This window comes from Maniola hyperantus, chromosome 19 (genome assembly GCF_902806685.2).
Source record: "Maniola hyperantus chromosome 19, iAphHyp1.2, whole genome shotgun sequence".
Taxonomy (NCBI): domain Eukaryota; kingdom Metazoa; phylum Arthropoda; class Insecta; order Lepidoptera; family Nymphalidae; genus Maniola; species Maniola hyperantus.
Window position 1 is genome coordinate 12,600,914 of NC_048554.1, and position 23,270 is coordinate 12,624,183.

General features: G+C 37.2%; 3 protein-coding genes across 5 annotated transcripts in view; 1 reads left to right on the forward strand and 2 right to left on the reverse strand.

Annotated features, from left to right (window-relative positions):
* LOC117991066 (uncharacterized) overlaps positions 1–8,389 on the reverse strand; it is a 42,374-nt gene extending 33,985 nt beyond the window's left edge. For both annotated transcript variants that reach the window (XM_069505081.1, XM_034978605.2), the window contains exon 1: positions 8,157–8,389. In XM_069505081.1, coding sequence (XP_069361182.1) covers positions 8,157–8,331 — 175 coding nt within the window. In that variant the 5' untranslated portion in view covers positions 8,332–8,389. The remainder of the gene's footprint in view (positions 1–8,156) is intronic.
* Positions 1–23,270, forward strand: part of LOC117991065 (potassium voltage-gated channel protein Shaw-like) — a 408,219-nt gene that overhangs the window by 197,314 nt on the left and 187,635 nt on the right. The gene's annotated exons all lie outside the window — the stretch shown is intronic.
* Positions 2,446–5,525, reverse strand: LOC138403686 (uncharacterized). The gene is made up of 2 exons (XM_069505106.1): positions 5,238–5,525; positions 2,446–4,734 (listed from the first exon to the last, which is right to left on the reverse strand). The coding sequence occupies exon 2, from the start codon at positions 4,726–4,728 to the stop codon at positions 2,446–2,448; it is 2,283 nt and encodes a 760-aa protein (XP_069361207.1). The 5' UTR covers positions 4,729–4,734; positions 5,238–5,525.

A 23,270-nucleotide genomic window follows, 5' to 3' on the forward strand; every position in this document is an offset into this window, starting at 1 on the left:
TAAAAGCTGTTTGTGTTCCATAATAAATAAATAAATAAAAAATAAAAAAAAAATAAAAAAAGTATAAAAGCAGGCGTTTACTTTGCGGAAGTCCATGATATACAAGGAACCAAAAGCTTCATTTGCTAATTGCTATGTATGGTGCAACATGCAGCATGCGATATACACCGCCCGCCCTCCCATTGCTAAACATGTAGGAAAAGCCAGCCACCAGGCAAGCAATACGCACAACCACCACGTAGCACCACACAAATCCCAAAACACACTCGACTCACGTTTCACCCCGACACCGGAGAATCCTCAGGAGATGTAGACAACAACTTACAATGCACAATTGCAAAGTTGTTTGCAATTTTTTTTAATAAAAAAATACACGTTACAAATAGTTGTAAGTATATCATTTCACTAGCTTATGCTCGCGACTTTGTCCGCATTGACCACACAAATTTCTAACCCCTATTTCACCCCCTTAGGGGTTGAATTTTAAAAAATCCTTTGTTAGCGAATGCCTACGCCATAATAGCTATCTGCATGCCAAATTTGAGCCCGATCCGTCCAGTGGTTTGAGCTGTGCGTTGATAGATCAGTCAGTCAGTCAGTCAGTCACCTTTTCCTTTTTAACCGACTTCAAAAAAAGGAGGAGGTTCTCAATTCGTCGGAATCTTTTTTTATATATTTAGATTTGCACATTTTAATAAATGTTCAAGTAATAGATTAGGCGGCTAATGAACGTCGCTTCCGTCATCCGAGGACTTGACCCCGTTTGGATCCGCAAAGTGTTTTGCAATTGCAATTAAAGAAGTCTTAATAGCTCAACGGTTATCGGAGCGCACTGACATCCGAAAGGTTGTAAGTTCAAACCCCTCTCATTGCACTATTGTCGTACCTACTCCTTCACGCTTATTAAGAGGGCAAATTATGAATAACATGGCTAATATTCTATTAATTAAAAAAAATGATTACTACCCATATAAGTGACAAAGTGTTTGTTTATTGGCTTGTCCTTCCATAACGCGACAACTGAGGAACGAATCGACGTGATGTTCTTGCATGGCTATATGTACTTGCAAGAACATCACAACAACATTGGAATTTTATAATTTCTAAATTTCTGGTCTGGTCTGGTGGGAGGCTTCGGCCGTTGCTAGTTACCACCCTACCGGCAAAGCCGTGCCGTCAAGCGATTTAGCGTTCCGGTACGATGCCGTGTAGAAACCAAAGGGGTACGGGTTTAATAAAAACTGCCATATCTCTTCCAGGTTAGCCCGCTATCATTTAGACTGCATCATCACTTACCATCAGGTGAGATTGCAGTCAAGGGCTAACTTGTATCTGAATAAAATAAAATAAAACATATCATCACAACAAGATATATATATTATATCGTCCACCTATTTGAAAGCTACGATGCCACAGACAGACACATAGATCTTTAGATACACAGACACACAGTAAACTTATAACACCCCTCTTTTTACTACCGGGGTTAAAAATCTTGCGTCCCGGAAAGTAAGTAGGTAGGGACGTAAATCTTGTTTTACAATATATTTATTATTTTATTTATTTATTTTATATCTAATTAGAACGGCAGTGCCACTTACACTAACTAGATGATTAATAATAAATTTAAATACAAATAAAGGTACAAGAAAAAAGACATAAAATACAAAACGATAAACGTACGATAACGACAATGTACTAGCGACCCGCCCCGGCTTCGCATGGATGCAATGTAAGGTAAGAGAGGCATATAAGGCCCACTTTTATTTAAAATTAAATATTTTTATATATAATCATGATAAAATGACAAACTCATTCGAGATAGGCTTAACATTTATTCCACTTTGTTGATGTATCAAAATAATTACATAAATATTAAGGTATTATTGAGAAATCAAGTTTTTTTCAAACTACTGTTTTGGGCCTTATTAAACACTATCAAGATATTAAGGCCCGCAATAAAAATAAACATTTTGATGGTTATTACTGCTTTTAAATCTTTTTAACTTTCAACTTAAACCTAAAACAATATTTCGTATATTTAAAACAGGAGGATATTCTTAATTAGTGGTAATATTTGGTTTTGGGCCTTATTATACTAAAGAAATAAGAAATCTTCTATTTAACTCTAAAACAGTAGGTTAAAAATAAAATTAAACCTTTATTAGACACATCCCTTTAAATATCAACTTTTAAAATATTATTTTAAAAAATCGCTCATTTTTTACATTTTAACAAAATCTTAGAGGGCCTTATTAAACCTAAGGACTTTTTAAAGAATCAAAACTTATAACGAGTAACATATTCTTCACACAAATTTATTTAGGTATTTGGAACTTATACTCATGTTTTAATTAGGAACTTGTTATTAAATCAGCCTTGTTAAGAGATCACAAATACTCCAAATTATCTTAAAATTACTTAAATAAAATATTGACCGTGTCGTTAAATGCAATCGGGGCAAATAAAAGCTTCATCGTCGTCTTTGGTTAAACCTACACATTCTTCGTGATACCATTTAGCACAATTTTTACATCTTCTCATATCCTCTTCTCTTTCTAGTTTGCACCCATGACAAAACCATCTATCATTCATATCTGTTTTAGTTTTCTTGTTTTTACCTATTTTATTTTGGGTCTTGGTTTTCTTACTTTCCTTCCTAGTCGACTTTTTATTTTCCTTATTTAGTATAATTTTTTTATTATTTTTTCTTACTGTCGCATCTTTAGTTTTTCCCCTCTCATAACTATTATCATGCTTCTTCTCAAATAAATCTTTGACGATTCTCTGTCCTTTATAATTCATGGCTTTGCGTCTTGGACGGGACTTTACAACGGCAAAGTTAGGTGTTGGTATCAGTTCCTTAAAAGTTGTCGTGGAAGGTATTTTATTTTTGAACTCAATCAGTGGAACATCATCATGGGAATCATCAGCCGAAATTGGTGAACGCATTTCTATAATTTCACTCGCCAATTTCTTGTAACTTTTTTCTGGAGTTTTTTCTCCTTTTCGTATTAAATCATCATTCTCTTCATCGGAGTCACTAAAAGGGTCATAAATGTTGATACTTCGTGTAGTTTGTTGATAAACAAAGTTTTCAAAATCCAAAGATGACTCTGAATCCGAAGATAAGACTTGTGTAATGGTTCTATTTATACCAGAAGGCCCTGGAACTGGTGAATGCATGAGGAACTCTTTATAAGACTTTTGTTCTATAGTTTCTTCATTTTCTGAATCAGAATCAAGCGATGGAGTATAATCTACCAAACGTCTTTGAAGAATCTGCTCAGAAACAGCTATTGCCGGGCACGTTATATTGGGGGTAGCTTCTCCTGTATAGTTTTCTTGTCGAAAACTATTCAGTAAAGATGGAGAAGCAACGTCGATTCTAGAATCCATCATAGCTACAGAGTCTTCAGCATCAGTAAGATCCGTATCTGAATTGTTTTCCAAAGGACGGTACACTAAGGTATCAGGAGGTGTCAATATATGCGTTGCTGAACTGGGCAATTGGGGGTCTTGGTTTTCAGTTAATAGAGATGGCAGGTAGGCATCTTCTGGTATTGCGTTAGGGTCTAAGGGAAACAATCCGGTTGCTCGAAAGCCATTAATAATATTTTCTGGGGTCACGCTTTTTGCCCAAACTTTGGTAAATATTGGATTAAAACGCGCTTTATTGATCTTTTTGGTAGGGTTGTGGTACATGAACTTCACAACTTCTTGATCCCAGAAATTTTCAAATGATTTATTGACTGATTTGTCCAGCGGCTGCAACTCATGTGTTGTGTTCGATGGCAAGCAATACAATATTATATCATATTTTTCTGCTGCGTCTACTATATCATAATCTAGATGGCACGAGGCACCGTCAAATATCAGCAAACATTTTCCCGGGGACTTGTATTTTCCCAGATGTTCTATAAAATTAATGAACAAAGAGCTCGTCATACTACCCTTAGGTGCCATTTTCACTAGTGTTCCAGGGGGTAAGTTGTCTGTGAATTCCTGTTTAAGTCGTATACCCTTAAAAAGTATCATCGGAGGAATGCTATTTCCTGCAGCACTAACACAAACAGCAATCGTAACATTTTCCGCATGTTCATGTGCTACCATATGAACCCTGCGATTGCCTTTTTCAGCTAAAACTTTTTGCTGGTGATGGATAGTTAACCTGCAGCCTTTTTCGTCGATGTTATATAACCTTTCTGGGTGATTGGGAATGTCTAGTTCATCGTACAATTTCTTTATTTCTTGAAAGTGATGCTGCACTATGGACTTATTCAGTTTCTGTGCTCTAGCCGGGTTCATAAGTTGAGCCTTGCGGATTGAAATATTTGGGTTCCGTTTCATAAACATGTTGAACCAGTCCCTACCCGCTCTGCCAGTTTTTTTATTGAAATTGTTTTCAATTCCCTGCTTCTCACAGAACTTGTAGGCCTGTGTTCGAATGACTTGGGGTGTAAGCGGCATGCCTATTTTGGAAAATTTTATAATTCTCTCCACTAAATCTTTTTCGTGCGCCTTTGACAATATGGGGGCCCGCCCAATTTCTTTTTTAGATTTTCCGGATGTCAGGTGGTTTCGTAGAGTTCTGCGAGGTATATTATAACGAGCCGCTGCTTCTCGTTGTGAAAGTTCACCGTTTTTCACAGCAGCCATTGCCGAGGCCAAACTATTTTCTGACCACAGGGCCCGCTTCCTTTTAACTGGCAGGGGTGGTGACGACATTCTAATCTGCAAAGAAAATATCTTATAAAGTTTAAATTTATTCAGTTACATTGGCAGAATGAATAGTTCATTATTACACTTTAATAATTAATAAATAAAAATGTTTTATATTCAACCGTTAGTCCGACGAACCATTATTATCATAATAATAACAAGAAAATTGATATATTTTAACTTTTAACCCTTATTTCACTTCTTTCTATTTCTATTTTTGCAAAATATTTGCCTAAGCTCTGTCCCATTTACAACTTTACCAAAATTCATTAAAATCGGTTCACCAGTTAAGCCGTGAAAAGGTGACAGACAGACAGACTTACTTTCGCATTGTTTATTCTAAAATTGCACTTTAAAGTAACCATTTATTAAAGTCAACCTTTTCATCTCATACGTTAAATAAGATGTACGGGCCTTGTAAGCAACGGAAAGCGTGGGCCTTCTTAGCCATAGTACAAATTCTAGAATAACGGAAAATATTAAATATAAATATAGGAATAAAATTACTAACTTACCCTTTCTCATGCAGCTAGTTAACTTGTGTTCACATCCAAATAAGAATAAACATCGACTAACTCAAGAAACTTAATTAAAACAAAGTTTATTTTCGTAAAAAAATATATGAAGAGCAGACGCTACCTCCCGCACCGACTGTATGAACGCTACTAACAAAATGGCGGCGGGTGCGTAGCAAAGCGTTGTTGCCAGCTCGTTGTATCTACTACTTCTATGTGTGCGGGATGTGTTGAACGAATAATACTATTGCAACTCTAATTTTTCGATACTGGGCCTTGCAACCGGCCGGGCCTTCTATGCCTGAACTACCTTAGATACTAAATGTGGTATCATTGAGGTGTCATTGCCTCGGAAACTCAAATGAGAGGATTTTTTTCCGACCTAATTCACATTATTTGAATTTTTCTAGGGATCTCTAATTTTTGGAAAATGTAACTATAGCTATAAACCTTCCTCTTGAATCACTCTATCTATTGGTGAAAACCGCATTAAAATCCGTTGCGTAGTTTAAAAGATCTACGAGTTCATACATACAGGCAGCGGGAAGCGACTTTATTTTATACTATGTAGAGATGTAGAGATAGTACGTGACAGATCGAGATGGCAATCGGGGAGGGAACGCGCTCCGCACAGCCCCCACGCTAACCTGGTGCACCCACCTCATACCTCGATTGCCATCTCAACCTGTCGCGGACTATAGGTGACCTAGCGAGATGGACAGTCTGATAAATCCAGTTCTCTCAAACCCTTAAATCTCCAAGTTGTAGTGTTTAATGCCTTCCCAAGTTATCAGATACCTACTTTAGAGACAAGGAAATGTCTACGACCTACTGCTAGGTAAGGCAACATTTTCTCTAATTGTAGAGAATGTAGATACCTACCACAGAATTAGAAATTGGTGTAGAAGTGGTAAAGAGAGTGAGCTTGACGCCGAGCATGTGACTTGTAAAACATCAGTAGGTACGCGTCATTGTTAAAACAGGTGTATTTGCATCTTGCATTGTTCGTTTAATTTACGTTGTTTTGAATACTAGTATTATATGTTTTTGAATTATTTCTGCACTAGTCGATGCCCAGGACTTCGTTCGTTTGGATTTAGGTTTTTTGTAAATCCTGTAAGTAGGAACTCTTTGATTTTCCGAAACATTGACATATGGATCCGAGACGTGGTCGCTAACTATGAGCCTCAAGAGAAAGCTCAGAGTTACTCAGATGGAGAGATCTATGCTAGGAGTTTCTCTGCGTGATCAAATTATATAGGTATGAGGAGAAAAACCAGACTAACCGAGATTGCTCAACGGGTTGCGAAGCTGAACAGTCAACGGGCAGGGCACATAGTTCGAAAAACGTTGGGGTTGCAAGGTGCAAGGTGCAAGGGGCGTACTCACATGGAAAGATTAGTGTTGGAAGACCACACACTAGGTGGATAAACGACATCAAAGAGTTGCAGGGAGCCGCTAGATTCAGGCGGAGCAAGACTGTACCGTGTGGATTTGTGGAAGTCCCCACAAGAGAATATTCAGCAGCGGAGGGCTATCGTTTGACGGTGATTATGAAGATAATATTCGTATGGATAATGAGTGAGTAGCTGAAGACCGGCAATATGCTGCACTGTCCCGGTATAAAAGATATGTTTTATACAATTTCTATTATCTTATTTTAAATTCTGTGGGAGGCTTCAGCTATTGGAGAGTGGATCACGTACTAACAAGCCATTTATTGGACTAAATACATTCATTATTTATCATTAAATAAGTAGTTACTAAACAAATTAAAAATGGTAGGTAGTTAGGTACCTACCTATTATTAAACTTGTCTTACTTGACGGGATTGTCTCTTATAATAAATAATAGTTAAATTTCATGTAGGATAAATAAATAATTTTATAAGTTAAAAGATGACGGTGTTGATTATTTACGTCAAACTACGAGGGTTCCGAACGCGCTCAAGTCTGAGAAGAAGCTCACAACGAACTCAGCCGGTATTCTTTTGACTATCGCCATCTCACAAAATATTAGCTATTTTGTGAGATGAATGTGGACTGTATTAATAATCCAAATAGAGAGAGAGCCAGCGCGTGCCAGACCTTCGTTATTGTATAAAAGCTGAAAGTTTATCTGCGTATTGTCTTCAACACCGGACTATGAAGTTTAGATCATGGTGGCTTTGGGAGATAACAGGTAATAAAGATGTAAAAAAATCTTACGTTAAAGTACCTATAAAGTCTAATTTTTTAATATTTTCTTTGGAATAGTAGGTATGTATTTATATTTTTCATATATTATGTATATAATTATTTATGATAAGTATTATTATTGTATATAAGTTGATTTGGGTATTTATTATAAGATATTTAAGTAGTTTATTAGATTCTAGTACCGTAGACCTATTCCACTTCTTGATACGCCTTACTCACAACCTTGAATGGGAAGCTGGAAGAAATCTCTGTTTAGAGATAAGCATTTCCAATGTAACTTAATTTATTATTACTTTGTAACTACAATTTTTGGTACATGAATAATAAAAATAAAATAAATAAATAAATATCTATTAGAAATCACGTCATCATGCATTCCCAGGCACTTAGCGTTGTGGCGACCCCCCTGCCAGACACCATTAAAGTTTAATAAATTGTTAAAGTTTAAGAGCGTAAGGCACGACTTACTTAGGTATGTAGGTACCTACAGTACGCGACCGAAAGTAATGTACTCGTACATCGGCCTTTAGAATGACATTTCGGCTTTGTAGAGCGTTGTCTCTGTCACCCGTACCTATCTAACGTTTTGTCGATCTCAACGACAGCGACAACGCTTTAAAAATTTGCTGTATCCTTCTTAAGTTCGATGCACATTACTTTTGGCCGTGTAGGTATATTATATACTGTACATACTCCTTTTTCAAAATGCAAAAAAACTTACCGTGTGACAAAAATCCTCTACTTTCAACCCCATTGTTTCCAGTCACATTCGCAAACTGAAGCCCATTCTTCGCACCACCACCGAATTTTCTTTTAACTTTCTTCTTATTGTACAAACCATCACAATAACATATCAGTATCACTAACACCAAGCATCGGAAAAGTTTCGTATGCATTTTCGATTCATAATTGTTGGTGAAACACAATTTTCTTTGGTAAGTAAATAAAAATTAATAATTAATGTGTTTGTACACTGATAACAGAGAGTTTTTTTACACGGGGATTTAAGAGCTGGCAGCTACCTTGGACAAATAATTACTCTGGCTATCCAAAGCGGCAATGCTGCCAGCATCTTGGCTACAATGCCTCGCTGCGGCGGTCTCGATGAAGTTTTATATTTAATTTACTTGTTTTATTTTATTTTGTTTTCTTTTTGTTAGATTTTAATTATTATAGTTTTTGTTTAGTTTATACTTTTTAACAGGTATGTATAAAAAGTAGAAAAACACACTGCTTTTAAAATTATTATTCAAGTATTTTTCATGATTAAGTAGGCATCCAATTTTATAATGTGTTTTCACGATAATTTAGGGCTAATTAAAATAACAGATGAAACATTAATAATATTTAGTCCTCGTATTTTACACTGTAAAAAGTTTAATAAATAAACAACGCATATACTCGAAGTTATAATACGGTGAATTAAATTTCGCGATTTTTGGCGCGCAAACCAGTCGGCCATGTTAAATGCGCGTGCGACGGTGCGCACTGGCGCAACAGATTTTCGCGACTGAGCGGCGATAGTACACGGTTTCAGCAAGATCCAAGGGCAAAAAATAAGATAAATAACATAGCCACTTCGGTACATTGTGCCCATTGTTGTTATTAAACGGAAATTTCCTTTCGTTTGATGGCAATCCGAAATCAGGTGAGGTCTCTTTTTCTTTTAATTTATAGACTAGCGCTTGACTGCAATCAGACCTGAGCTGGCAAGTGATGATACAGCCTAAGATGAAGCGCGCCTGCCTAGAAGATGCCTATTCAATATTGGCCTGGGTACTGGAGCACTTCGACCACCCGTGTGCCAGATCTTTTTTCCATATATGCAAACTGTGGAACCAACTCGCTTAGGCGGTGTTCCCACTAGAATCTAGATTCAACAAATTCCTGGTTAAACTCAGGTAATCCACTTGCCCGTTTTATATATTTTTTAAATTTAACTGCTAATAACCGGAACCAATAGTTTAAAGTGATCTAGAAGGCCCAGAGGTGAACACCAAATCCCGGGATGCCTAATCATTTCTAGGTCAAACTAGAAAATATAGTTTCTACCCATCGATATAAATGTATTGTATTATGTATGTATTTTTTTTAAAGAATATTAGCCTTGTTAAATGACAAATATTCCCCTTTCCTCTCCAATTAAGCGTCAGGCTTGTGCTAGGAGCAGGTACGACAATAGTGCAACGGGCGGGATTTGAACCGTCGGTCGACCTTTCGGTTTTCAGTCCACTCCTATACCGGTTGAGCTATTGAGGCTCAAATGACAAGATATTATGGTCAAGCGAACAAAATTTTTCACGGTTTGGTACCAAATAAATCAGCGCCACCTCTTAGATACTAATGAACGACCCGTTTGAAATCCGACGTCCCTCAGGTTGCATTGGTGCTAAAGCACCACTGAGTCGGTGCCATTTTGTTTGTTCAATAGCCGTGTCCATACGAAGTCATATATAAGTCAATGGTTAGGTTATACTTATTGTTTATTCTGTAAGTACCAGAACAATTTGTCTACAAGGTGGCCCTTTGTCCAAAGAATTAATATCGACATCGACAGACGGTGCTTCATTATTTTGGCTCCTTTATTTAATTGGTTAAACAGTGCTGCCAATAAACGGGGAGTTCCCCAATTGTCAGGGAATGCAAGGAGGCATGCGCGGGGAGACGGTGGGGAAATTGGGCATTGGTTAGAAATCGGTCAAGAGCGAATCGGAAATCGTTTTGAAATTTTTATTAAATTGTTGTTATAGGTGTAATAGATTTTTTTTAGAAAATTCAACTCTAGGTAGGTACCTATTGTGTAGGTGATGGGTGGGACACATAGTTCGAAGAACCGATAGACATCTCGGTCCCAACGTGCTAGAATGTGTAAGGGTGATAAATTGGGCGGAATAGAAATATACCCGGATACGGAATAATCTACCACCTTACAAAGATTAGAGGAAAATAATAATTTACTTTACTTGATCTATCTACCTAGTAAAGAATAGAAGCTAGCCGTCGACTCCCTTGTAATGTATATGAGGTGTTATAAATGAAATTTGCTAGATGTTAGGCAAAATTGTTTTTAATGTAACTTTTACCGGGGTCGCTTAATACATAAGGATGGCTAATAATGCTTAGTTATTCTAGCTTAATGCCAAGACTTAATTTAGATACATTAGAATGCCTTAGGTAGATAGTACATAAATCTATGTTTTAAATTTAAGATGCCATTGGCATGGAATAGACAATGACACAGTAAAATTCATAAAATTGTTTCAAAATAAAAGCTCAGTAGTAAAGACAGGGTTCTTACTGTACACATACACTAAGAAGGTTCACTAAACTGTTACAGGATACAAACATCTGCTTACTTGTAGGTGCGAAGACTGCAAGGTAGCTGGACGGCATCGGCCAAGATCCAAAACTCAATTTATTTGATTCTTCACAACCGAAATGTTTCATTACAAAGATTTTCACCAAGTCTTATCCATAGCAATTAAGTTGTCAACGTGAATGTGCAAAAGAAATAAATACGAAAACCGAAAACGTAAACGTAAAACTAAAACGGAAAACTGAAGCTAAACGTAAAACGTAAACGTAAACGTAAACGTAAATCGTAAAACCCTGTAACAAAGAAAAAAAACAAGATTATAATTTGTGCTGTGTGAAAATTTCGACACGTGGAATTTTCCCGATCAAACACAACTCACCTATTGAACTCCTGGCCACCAATGGTTTTCAGAAGTCCACCCACAACCCATTATCCTCATTTATTTGGGAAGATAAAATAACTGGAACTGGAATGAAATCATAAAATTAGGATTTTCTCTAACCAAACCGCCATTTTGTCGAATCCACATTACTTGATTTTTCACTCACCATAATTGATGAAACATTGAAATACGTTAGGATGACTAAAATTTATACTATTGTATTTTCCCAGGCGAAGCCATGGGCGAAAAAGAATGAGATTTTTCTGGAACGAAAAAAATTCGTCTTCACATGTTGACTCCAGGAAAATTCTAAATCTCCCCAATCGGTGTTGCCAGACGCAACCCCAGTGTGGCCGCTCTCATTTAGTTTGATCATGAAGCCAATTCATTTTTGAATATTTGCGGAACCTAAGGATATATTATAAGAACCGTTTTGTTAATGACTTAACAATAAACAAATGATATTATGGTTTTATTTAATTATTTTGTTTTATTTTTACGACAATTGACAACGAAGCAAACGCCATCTATTGTGGCTCGAATGAACTCTGAACATCGACCCACGCGTAGTTCTGCACCTTGATGCTAGGTGGCACCAACATACTTTGAACAAAATAGATTTTAATTAAAAGCGAAACGCTAATTAGTAGTTCAAAATTTACAACGTCACAATACTTCCCCTCCTACGAAAAGGTTCAACAGGTTGAACCACGCTGCCCTCAGCGTCATCCAACAACTACTAACAATTTGCCTGAAACAAACAAAAAAAAAACACAGAAGTTACGCGTGAACGCACATCTACTACTAACAAGGAAAATTGTCTAACAAAATAAATATACTGAAAACAGTGTAAGGTTTTATACATTATACTTAACTACACAACCCTAACTTCTAAAAAGAATATATACAAAAAAAAACTTCATGGTGTCTAAGACACTTGAGTGGAAACATCTTGGCATCATTCTTCAGCTGACTGATAGAATGCGTCTAGGCCTACGGTGGTTCACTCTTTTAAACTACCATCTTAATATTTGTTACTCAACAAATACGGAAAAACTGGTTGTGAACGGGTCCATCTGATATGGCAACCGTTCTCTATCCCATTCGGAAAAATAAAACCGAATCAAAATCGGAATATGAGAAAAAAAAACGAAATAACTCTCCTAGAAAATAGATCTCGGAACAGAATCGGAAAAAATAACAGAAATGATCCATTATCTAGAAGGAAAACGAAAACAAAACACAAAACCCCCCCCTTTTCGTTATCCCCAAAGTACGATATTTGCATTTTTACTTTCTCAACCGGTTGGTCTACCACAAGCATTCCAATCATCACATATTCATCCCTACATACATCCACTACATTCCTCCTCAACTGAACCATGGTAATGTAACTGTTAACTCAGAACATCACTACACTCATACAAATTCCTAATTGAATATTGATAACTTAAATATTCAAACAGTTTAGACCAAACTAAGTAATGGCAAATATCTACTTCTTAATATCCTTAATATGCCAAGTGCCTATTGGGTGGTTGTCAGCTACTCTAACTAGTTCATAAACCAAAGGTGACAAAACCTTGACAACCCTGCACTTTTCATACTTAGGTGCCAGCTTAGCTGCGAAAAAATTTGTAGCGTCGCTTTGTGGATAGGTCTTTTTCCACACTATATCCCCAACAGAATAGCTTGCAGACCTACGCCTTAAGTTGTAATGCGTTGCATACTCTGCATGAGCCTGAAACAAATTTCTCCTAACCTGACCAAATATGTCCTCCAAAGATCCAAACTTTCCTGCGTATTCCTCCCTTGGAATTCCGGCCTCGTACTCCTTATCCGTGTCCTTATAGAAGGAACCATTTAAAACCGGTTCTCTAGCGTGGACAAGGAAGAACGGGGAGAATCCAGTGGATTCATTAACCGCACTGTTTATGGCGAACTGGACCTTGTACAGGTTTTCGTCCCAGGACCTGTGGTTATCTTTCACAAAAGCGGCTACAGCAGTCATAACAACCTTATTGTACCTCTCAACAAGGTTAACTTGCGGAGTGTACAGTGGTGTGTAGTGTAATTTCGGAATATTATAACGCTTAATGAGATTACGGAATTCAGATCCTGTAAATTGGGACCCATTGTCCACAATCACAGTCTCTGGAACACTATGGTTCAAAAATACAAAATTCTCTAGCGCTTTAACAACAGCGGCACCTGTGGCACGCCGTAACGGAAACAACATTGTATATTTCGAAAAACAACACGTCACCACAAAAAGAAATGTAAATCCTGATTTAGACCTAGGCAAAGGTCCGACTAAATCAGCCGAAATGACCTGAAAAGGTCTCTCGCAGACTTTAGGCTTCCCAAGCAGACCTGGAGTGGCTGATGTCGTGTGTTTATACGCAGAGCAAGTATCACAATTCTTAACGTACTCAACCACGTCCTTATACATACCACGCCAAAAATATCTGAGGGATAATCTGCGATGAGTTTTGAACACACCAAAATGACCTGCAGTTGCATCTGCATGGTTTTGTTGCATAATTCTAAAGATGTCGTTCTTGTGGACTACCTCTTTCCAGTCGAACTCACTGAGAAGCTGGTATTTACATTTACTGTAACGATATAGTTTATCGTTCAAAATACAAAAATTCGGAAAATTTGCTGGATTGATTTTACAGCCATTAAATGTTTTGTCATACCAGTCATCTACCAAAACTTGTTGACTAGAGTTATCATTACGATCACCAACTACATCTACGTGTATGAGTCTCGACAAGGTATCCGGAACTACATTATCACAACCCTTCCTATGTTCGATAACAAAATTATACTGTGATAATCTACAACCCCATCTGGCGAGTCGTCCTGAGGGATTTTCTAAATTTAAGAACCACTTTAGGGATGCATGGTCTGTGATAATTGTGACTGGCTTGGAACCAAAATAAGCCTGAAATTTCTCCACTGCAAAAATCACAGCTAGAGCCTCGCGTTCCGTCGCGCTGTAATTCCTTTCGTTTTTATTTAGGCTCCTACTGACATACGCAATGGGATGATCGCAACCATCGGTTTCTTGCGTTAGCATACCGCCAACACCATATGCAGAAGCATCACAATGTATTTTGAATGGTTTTTTCAAAATTCGGTACCGCAAGAACAGGTGCGGTTACCAACGCATTCTTCAATGTATTAAATGCTACCTCTGCCTGTTCGCTCCACTCAAATTTAGGTGCGTTCTTTCCTTTACTCGTTAGTCTATTGAGTGGTGCAGCGATGGTTGAAAAATTCCTAATAAAGCGCCTGTACCAAGAACAAGTGCCTAGGAAAATCTTTACCTCCTGTGCAGTTTTTGGGGTCGGAAAGTTCAAAACTGCGGCAACTTTTCCAGGATCTGTGCGTAAACCAAATTCATCCACTATATACCCTAAATATTTCAAAGAGTTTCGAAAAAAATTACATTTATCAAAATTTATGGATAGTTGAGCCATTTTTAGTTTATCCAGAACTCTGTTTAATAAAATTAAATGGGTTTCAAAATCAGCAGAACAAATAACAATATCATCTATATAACAAAATACTATTCCATTTTCAATATCACTACAAAAATTTTGATTAAATAACTGGTCCATTAACCTCTGCTGTCGTGCTGGTGCACCGCATAGGCCAAACGGCATGACTTTAAATTTGAATAACCCTCTACCAGGAACTGTAAAACTGGTTTTTTCCTGAGAGTCGTTAGCTAACGGAATTTGCCAGAAACTTGAACTTAAATCAATCGATGATAAAAACCTTGCCTCTTTCAAGCTATCTAGAATTTGTGGAATGTACGGTATTGAGTATGAATCCCCCTTTGTCACTGAATTTAATTTCCTGCAATCTAGGCAAAATCTCCAGTCTCCATTTGCCTTTTTCACTAAAATTGCTGGGTTATTCCAAGGGCTTTCACTCGGAGTAACTACGTCCATTTCCAGCATCCTATCTAACTCTTTACTTAAAGCTTCCTTCTTTTCGGGAGAAAGTGGATATTGTTTTATTTTTATTGGCAAGGCATCACCGGTGTCAATAACATGTTCAATTAATTTTGTTCTACCCAATCCAATTTTCTCTGAAGAAATATCTAAAAATTTATTTACTACAGATTGGGCTAATTCTTTCTGTTGAGATGATAAGTTTTCAAAAGAAGTTATGGTATGAATTTGTTCGTTATCAATCGCACAAATATTGTAAAATTGAGAAGGTGCCTTAATTAATTCTAAATTATCAAAAATGCCAGGGGCTAACTGAAATGTTTTCCAAAAGTCACAACCAAAAATAACATCCGCTATTATAGAGGGTACTACAAAAAATTTTATTATGTGAGTTACGGAATTATAAGTAATCGGAATAAACATATAACCCATGCAATCAAGTTTGTCTCCATTTGCCACTGAAAATGTGGTATCAATACTGCTATGCAATTTATAACCGAATCTCAAAAAAACCTTGTGCGCCTGGTTACCCCAAAATTGACGCGCAAGCACCGGAATCTAGTAAACCTGTAATCTCAAAACCGTCAACAAAAACCTTTAAATGTGGCCTAAAGTCTCGTTTATCCACTGAATACAGAACTGTGTCAGGTAAAAGGGATGTTTTGTTGTTAATGACCAAGTTCTTTACTTGTGTCTCTGCACAGTTCTTACTAATTAGTTTTTTGAATTTTTGTCCGGAGCGGGTTTACTAGTCGCCTTTTTACTACAACTTGGACATGTCTTTACTGTAAAGTTCTGACGTCCACACGAAAAACATCTAATAAATTTCGGAACTGTCCTGCAAAATTTAAAGGAATGGTTACCCTTGCCGCACTTGTAACATAGTTGTTTATTTGTTTTCGTAAAATTAGTGCCTTTACTTGTATCAACCTTAGGTGCAGGTGTGACTGAAAGTGTGTTTATCTGTTTTGTCACTTGTTTGTAAGCAAACTCTGAACTTAAAGTTGCCTTACTGTTAGTAGGCTCAGAAAATAAGGCGGAACGCTGCCTCGCAGCCTCTAGTTTGCGACACTTTTCCTTCAACATTGCGACAGACTTAATGTCAACAAGAGCTAATTGTTCTGAGTAAAAAGGGCGAATATTATGTAATAAAATTTGTAACTTTTGTTCTTCGGAAAGTGGTGTTGACAACCTTGAAAACATGCCAAACATTACAGCGAAATAGATAGACACAGGTTCTTCAGAGCCTTGTGTTCTTGCTCGAATTTCACCTAGCAACCTGTAGTCATAATCTACTGCATCAAATTCCTCTAAAAATAAAGTTTTCAATTCTGACCAAGACGAAACTTGACATTTGTTGCCTCTGTACCATAACAATGCTCGGCCTGTAAAAAGATGAAATGCAGAAACAAATAATTTTCCATCTGAAACGCCATAAGATCTTTTATATTCCTCAACGCGTTCGATGAAACTGCGTGGATCACCCTGTCCGTTGAAATTTAACTTCCACTTGGCCACATTTTTATCACCAGTGCAGTCAACGGCGGTACTCTCGGAATCCAGTGATTCGTCGTGAGACGACTCATTGTCAGCATCTAATCTGGAAATCAAACTCTGCAACTTTGTATGTAATTCACTCTTCCTACTTATTAAGCTGAGTTCGGAACACTGTATTCTCAAAATTCTAAAGTACAAATGTGAAGCTAAAGCTTTAGACCTACAGAGGGCATGTCTATCTTTAGTGTCAGAACACTTTTTTAATAAATCTTCTAAGTCTTGAAGTTTTTTAGTAATAACCCCTAACTCACTTTCAGAAGTGAAATCTGTCTCTAAAATTGATTCAGAAGGAATTTCCTGAATTAATTGTTTTAACTGTTTCTTTAAACCTAGCACTGTAGGTGCTGGAGTTTCGGAACGAATGGATACCTCATAACACAATTCGTCCTTCAAAAGTGAATGAAACTGGGCAAAAGTCTGTTCCATTGTGTTAAGTCAAACACATTTAACAAAATATCGAGCTTGTGTAACTGTCTATGTTTAGCCTTATACAAATTGGTTAAACACAAACACAAAAGAAGTTATTTAAACTATTAAATATACACAAGCAAAATACACAACAAAAACAATATTCTTAAGTCTATCCTAACCTATTTTATCAATTATGTTCCTATTCCAAAATATTGTTAATAATACAAGCACATATTATTACTATAGTAAACAAAATATAACAAAATAAAACTTCCCAAAATTGAATAAATGATTGTAAGGTGCAGTATCACCTTTATGAGTACACAGTGTGTTACAACCTTTACAATTACAAAAGTAAACAGGCAACAAAGTTGCAATGAACTCTGACTAGCATATTATCTTTCAAAAAAAACAAAGAGATTGTGCAATGGTTTGATGGCTGTTACTTTACACTTTTAACACATAACCTAAAATACAACAAAATCTGTTTCTAAATGTCACTTTAAACTACCAGCATTCAATTAAACTTAACATGTTTTGTGTGTGAAGTAGCTTTTATCATAACCTTAACACAGCTCTAAACAAAATTTCAACAAAATAATGAAGTATCAAGTCACTGAAAAAAAAATTGTTCATAACTTCATACTTGAACTTAATGTAATCTCTGAATATAGTTTATATATTTAGTTTCACAAGTTGTAACTCTTAGTATTTATAAATGTATGTGTGTAACTAGTTAACAGCACATAGCGTTTCAAAACTTTAATTATACTAAGTTACCGGAATTTTCTTACATAAGATGTACTTACTATTGAAAGCAATACCCAACAACAACTCAGTTAAGCAATGTTTATTACTAAACTGAAGGCAAACATTCACTTATACACCTCCAAGGTAAGTCAAATAACATAATTGAACGGCATAAGCACCATTTATAATGTGTTAATTAGATAAGAAAAAAAACCAATGTTGGACTATACTCAGAAAATTACTTAAACTATCAAACAAAATTTCTAACTATTAGTTATTATTTAGTTATTTAACCATAAAAACAGCTTAGTGCTCTTTGCAATGTGTCACTACTTAGAAAATTGTACAATCAGCGGAGTACATTTCATAAAATTCACAAAATTTCTCAAAATATACTGAAATAACTATATAAAAAAACGTTCGGGCGCCATTTGTAAGGGCGGTAAATTGGGCGGAATAGAAATATACCCGGATACGGAATAATCTACCACCTTACAAAGATTAGAGGAAAATAATAATTTACTTTACTTGATCTATCTACCTAGTAAAGAATAGAAGCTAGCCGTCGACTCCCTTGTAATGTATATGAGGTGTTATAAATGAAATTTGCTAGATGTTAGGCAAAATTGTTTTTAATGTAACTTTTACCGGGGTCGCTTAATACATAAGGATGGCTAATAATGCTTAGTTATTCTAGCTTAATGCCAAGACTTAATTTAGATACATTAGAATGCCTTAGGTAGATAGTACATAAATCTATGTTTTAAATTTAAGATGCCATTGGCATGGAATAGACAATGACACAGTAAAATTCATAAAATTGTTTCAAAATAAAAGCTCAGTAGTAAAGACAGGGTTCTTACTGTACACATACACTAAGAAGGTTCACTAAACTGTTACAGGATACAAACATCTGCTTACTTGTAGGTGCGAAGACTGCAAGGTAGCTGGACGGCATCGGCCAAGATCCAAAACTCAATTTATTTGATTCTTCACAACCGAAATGTTTCATTACAAAGATTTTCACCAAGTCTTATCCATAGCAATTAAGTTGTCAACGTGAATGTGCAAAAGAAATAAATACGAAAACCGAAAACGTAAACGTAAAACTAAAACGGAAAACTGAAGCTAAACGTAAACGTAAACGTAAACGTAAACGTAAATCGTAAAACCCTGTAACAAAGAAAAAAAACAAGATTATAATTTGTGCTGTGTGAAAATTTCGACACGTGGAATTTTCCCGATCAAACACAACTCACCTATTGAACTCCTGGCCACCAATGGTTTTCAGAAGTCCACCCACAACCCATTATCCTCATTTATTTGGGAAGATAAAATAACTGGAACTGGAATGAAATCATAAAATTAGGATTTTCTCTAACCAAACCGCCATTTTGTCGAATCCACATTACTTGATTTTTCACTCACCATAATTGATGAAACATTGAAATACGTTAGGATGACTAAAATTTATACTATTGTATTTTCCCAGGCGAAGCCATGGGCGAAAAAGAATGAGATTTTTCTGGAACGAAAAAAATTCGTCTTCACATGTTGACTCCAGGAAAATTCTAAATCTCCCCAATCGGTGTTGCCAGACGCAACCCCAGTGTGGCCGCTCTCATTTAGTTTGATCATGAAGCCAATTCATTTTTGAATATTTGCGGAACCTAAGGATATATTATAAGAACCGTTTTGTTAATGACTTAACAATAAACAAATGATATTATGGTTTTATTTAATTATTTTGTTTTATTTTTACGACAATTGACAACGAAGCAAACGCCATCTATTGTGGCTCGAATGAACTCTGAACATCGACCCACGCGTAGTTCTGCACCTTGATGCTAGGTGGCACCAACATACTTTGAACAAAATAGATTTTAATTAAAAGCGAAACGCTAATTAGTAGTTCAAAATTTACAACGTCACAAATGGCGATCTCGCACTTAGGATATTATTAGGTATACTGAGGAAATCTATATAAAAGAAAAGCTCACTGACTGACTGACCGACGGATCTCTCAACGCACAGCCTAAACTACTGGACAGATCGGGCTGAAATTTGGTATGCAGATAGCTATTTTGACATAGACATCCGCTAAGAAAGGGTTTTTGAAAATTCAATAAAACAGGGGTTTGAAGTTTATGTATTCGCGGTCGAAGTCGAGGGCATAACCTAGTTATAAATTATTTGAATTGGCAACATTGTTAAATACACATTAAACGGCACAATTCATACCAGAAATACCGGTCAATACAATCCTACCTGCTACCTGCCTGCAGATCGTCGTGATCGTGGCTACCCGGTTTACATAACTGTTGTAAACTTGTATGTAAAACTAGCTGATTTTTTGAAAATCCCGTGGGAACTCTTTGATTTTCCGGGATAAAAACTAGCCTATATCACTCTCCAGGTCTTTATCTGTACCCATGCAAACAATCACGTCAATCCGTTGCACCGTTGCGACGTGATTGAAGGACAAACCAACAAACAAACACACTTTAGAATTTTTAATTAACTGAAGTACTACAGGTACTGATTAAGTGCCTAAATTACAGGGTTTTGGCAATATGGCCTCGTAATAATAAAAGATGGTCGTGATAGCCCAGTGGGCAGTGGCTAAGATGTCCGCCGCCTATTCGCGAGGTCGGAGGTTGGAGCCCGGGCTTGCACCTCTTAACAATTCGGAGTAGGTACCTATAGTACGCGATAGGTCGAGATGACAATCGGGGAAGGAACTCCTCCCCGCCGCCTCATACGGCATACCCTGATTGCCATTTCGACCTGTCGCGGACTATGTGTGTTTTTAAGCAATAAGATATAATATAGTAACTTGCTTTAACAGTGAAGAAAAACATCATGAGGCAATTTAAATTACAGTTTGACGTTCTTAAAACTGTGCCTGCATGCCTGAAAGTTCTCTATAATGTTCTCTAAGGTGTGTAAAGTGTGTCAATCCACCACTTGGCCAGCGTGGCGGACTATGGCCTCAGTAGTGGGTCGGTGACGGGTAGATACTAGATACCTATAGTACGCGACGGGTCGTGATGGCAATCGGGGTATAAGGCGGGAGGACGCCCCGCACACCCGCACGTCACCCGCGCTCGCCCGCACCGGGTTAGCACGGGGGTTGTGTGGGTGTGCGGGGCGTCCTCACCCCGATTGCTATCTCGACCTGTCGCGTACCTACTCATAGTTAGGTACTCGCTCAGTTAATTTACCTACTTACGCTCGAATAGGCCTAAAAAGCTCATTACGCACTAATAAGCAAAGGGCCCTATTTAGTTTAAAACTAAACGCCCCAGGCCCCCAAAGGATTTAGATTGGGTGCCTTTTGTGACCTCACTCAAATGCGTTGGACCCCAACTGGACGGGGGAGTTAGGCAATCATAATTTGTCCCGTTTAGGGTTCCGTACCCGACGGGTGCAAACGGGACTCTATCACTAAGATACCACGCCGTCCGTCCATCTGTCAGCGGGGTGTACCTCGTAAACCATAACAAGTAGTAGGGTATCTTAAATGATAAAGTATACTGTAGTGGGGGCACGTCAACCTCGGCCTATGTTTCCCCAAACTCCTTTTCACAGAACGTTTATTTATTTCTATTGCACCTATAACAACAAATACTCACCTAAAAAAAATTCAAAATGGCCGCCATGAAAATTTACAAAATTAAAAAGTGGTAAGTAAGTATTTCTTTTACGATGGTAAAAGAAATGCGAGTCAGGCTTTCCTGTGCGAGTCAGGCCTAGATAATAAACATATTATGTACCTACGAGTATGTGTAGGTACTTATAACTAAGTAAGTTAATCAGATTATAGTGAACAACAGAGCACCTAACGCGCAGATTAATCGCAATCCAGAGCTTATAGCAGAAACCGTTTAATCGCTCGCTGATAGTTCGCTTAATGAAGCTGTCGTTCACTTATCAGCTTATCACTTTAAGACTAGGTAGGTACGCCAGTGTCTTAGACCTAGAGATCTAAATACAGAACGGTTTGCGCGATACGTAGCGTTTACTGGAACTGCTAGCCGTGATAGGTAAAGACGACCGCGTCCTATTCGGAGGCGGACGTCCTAAATCCTGATAAAAATCCTTTCTTAATGGATGCCTACGTCATAATAGCTATCTGTATGCTAAATTTCAGCCCGATCCGTCCAGTAGTTTGAGCTGTGCGTTGATAGATCAGTCAGTCATCTTTTCCTTTTAGGTATGCTATATTTAGATGATGTAGGTAATGGTGATAATTAAGTAATTACGTAAACTTAAAACTAAAGCTAGGAGGGTTTCAAACGCGCCCAGGTTCTGAGAAGAACCTAAGTACCTAAGTATTCTCGAGTCCCTACGTAATGTCTATAAATAATTTGTCACACAAAATTCGTAAAGTAGACAACAAAAATGAATTTAACAAAATATTTAGAAAAAAATATTAGAAAAGTGCTAGCCTACCTACCTACTATGCCATAAATGATTTTCTAAACGACGCAAATAAAAATCTAAATATATAAAACGAAAAGGTGACTGACTGACTGATCTATCAACGCACAGCTCAAACTAATGTACCCGTAGTACAAGATTTTACGTCTCACTAACCAAACCAAATTCGAGAGGCGAAATACTTCCGCGTTACAGTAAACTGGACTGGATCTTAAATGCCTTGTTTTAAAGCCACACTTGTTTGTCTACACTTCTACAGCCAGCGCTCCAAAGCGGAAACATTGCGAAATTAAAATCACTGGCATTAAATATTTGACTTCAATTCAAGGCTGTTTAGGTCCATTTTACTGTAACGCGGAAGTATTTCGACTCTCGAATTTGGTTTCGTTTGGTGAGACGTAAAATCTTGTACTACGGGTACTGGACGGATCAGGTTGAAATTTGGCATGCAGATAGCTATTATGAAGTAGGCATCCGCTAAGAAAGGATTTTTGAAAATTCTACCTCTAAGGGGGTGAAATAGGGGTTTGCAATTTGTGTAGTCCACGCAGACGAAGTCGCGAGCATAAGCTAGTAAATAATAATATGGGTCTTCCTACTAAGGTCTACTGTTTAGGCCAAATTGCGACACCCAAACTGGGTATCCATAATACTACCTTGTACATAGTTTATGGAATTGCTGTGGCGCAATCCATTCTAGGTACCTACCTTCAAACAGTACCCGTAGTACAAGATTTTACGTCGCACCAAACGAAACCAAATTCGAGAGTCGAAATACTTTCGCGTTACAGTAAAATGGACCTAAACAGCCTTGAATTGAAGTCAAATATTCAATACCACTGATTTTAATTTCGCAATGTTTCCGCTTGGAGCGCTGGCTGTAGAAGTGTAGACAAACTTGAGGTATAAAACAAGGCATTTAAGATCCAATTTACTGTAACGCGGAAGTATTTCGACTCTCGAATTTGGTTTGGTTTGGTGAGACGTAAAATCTTGTACTACGGGTAC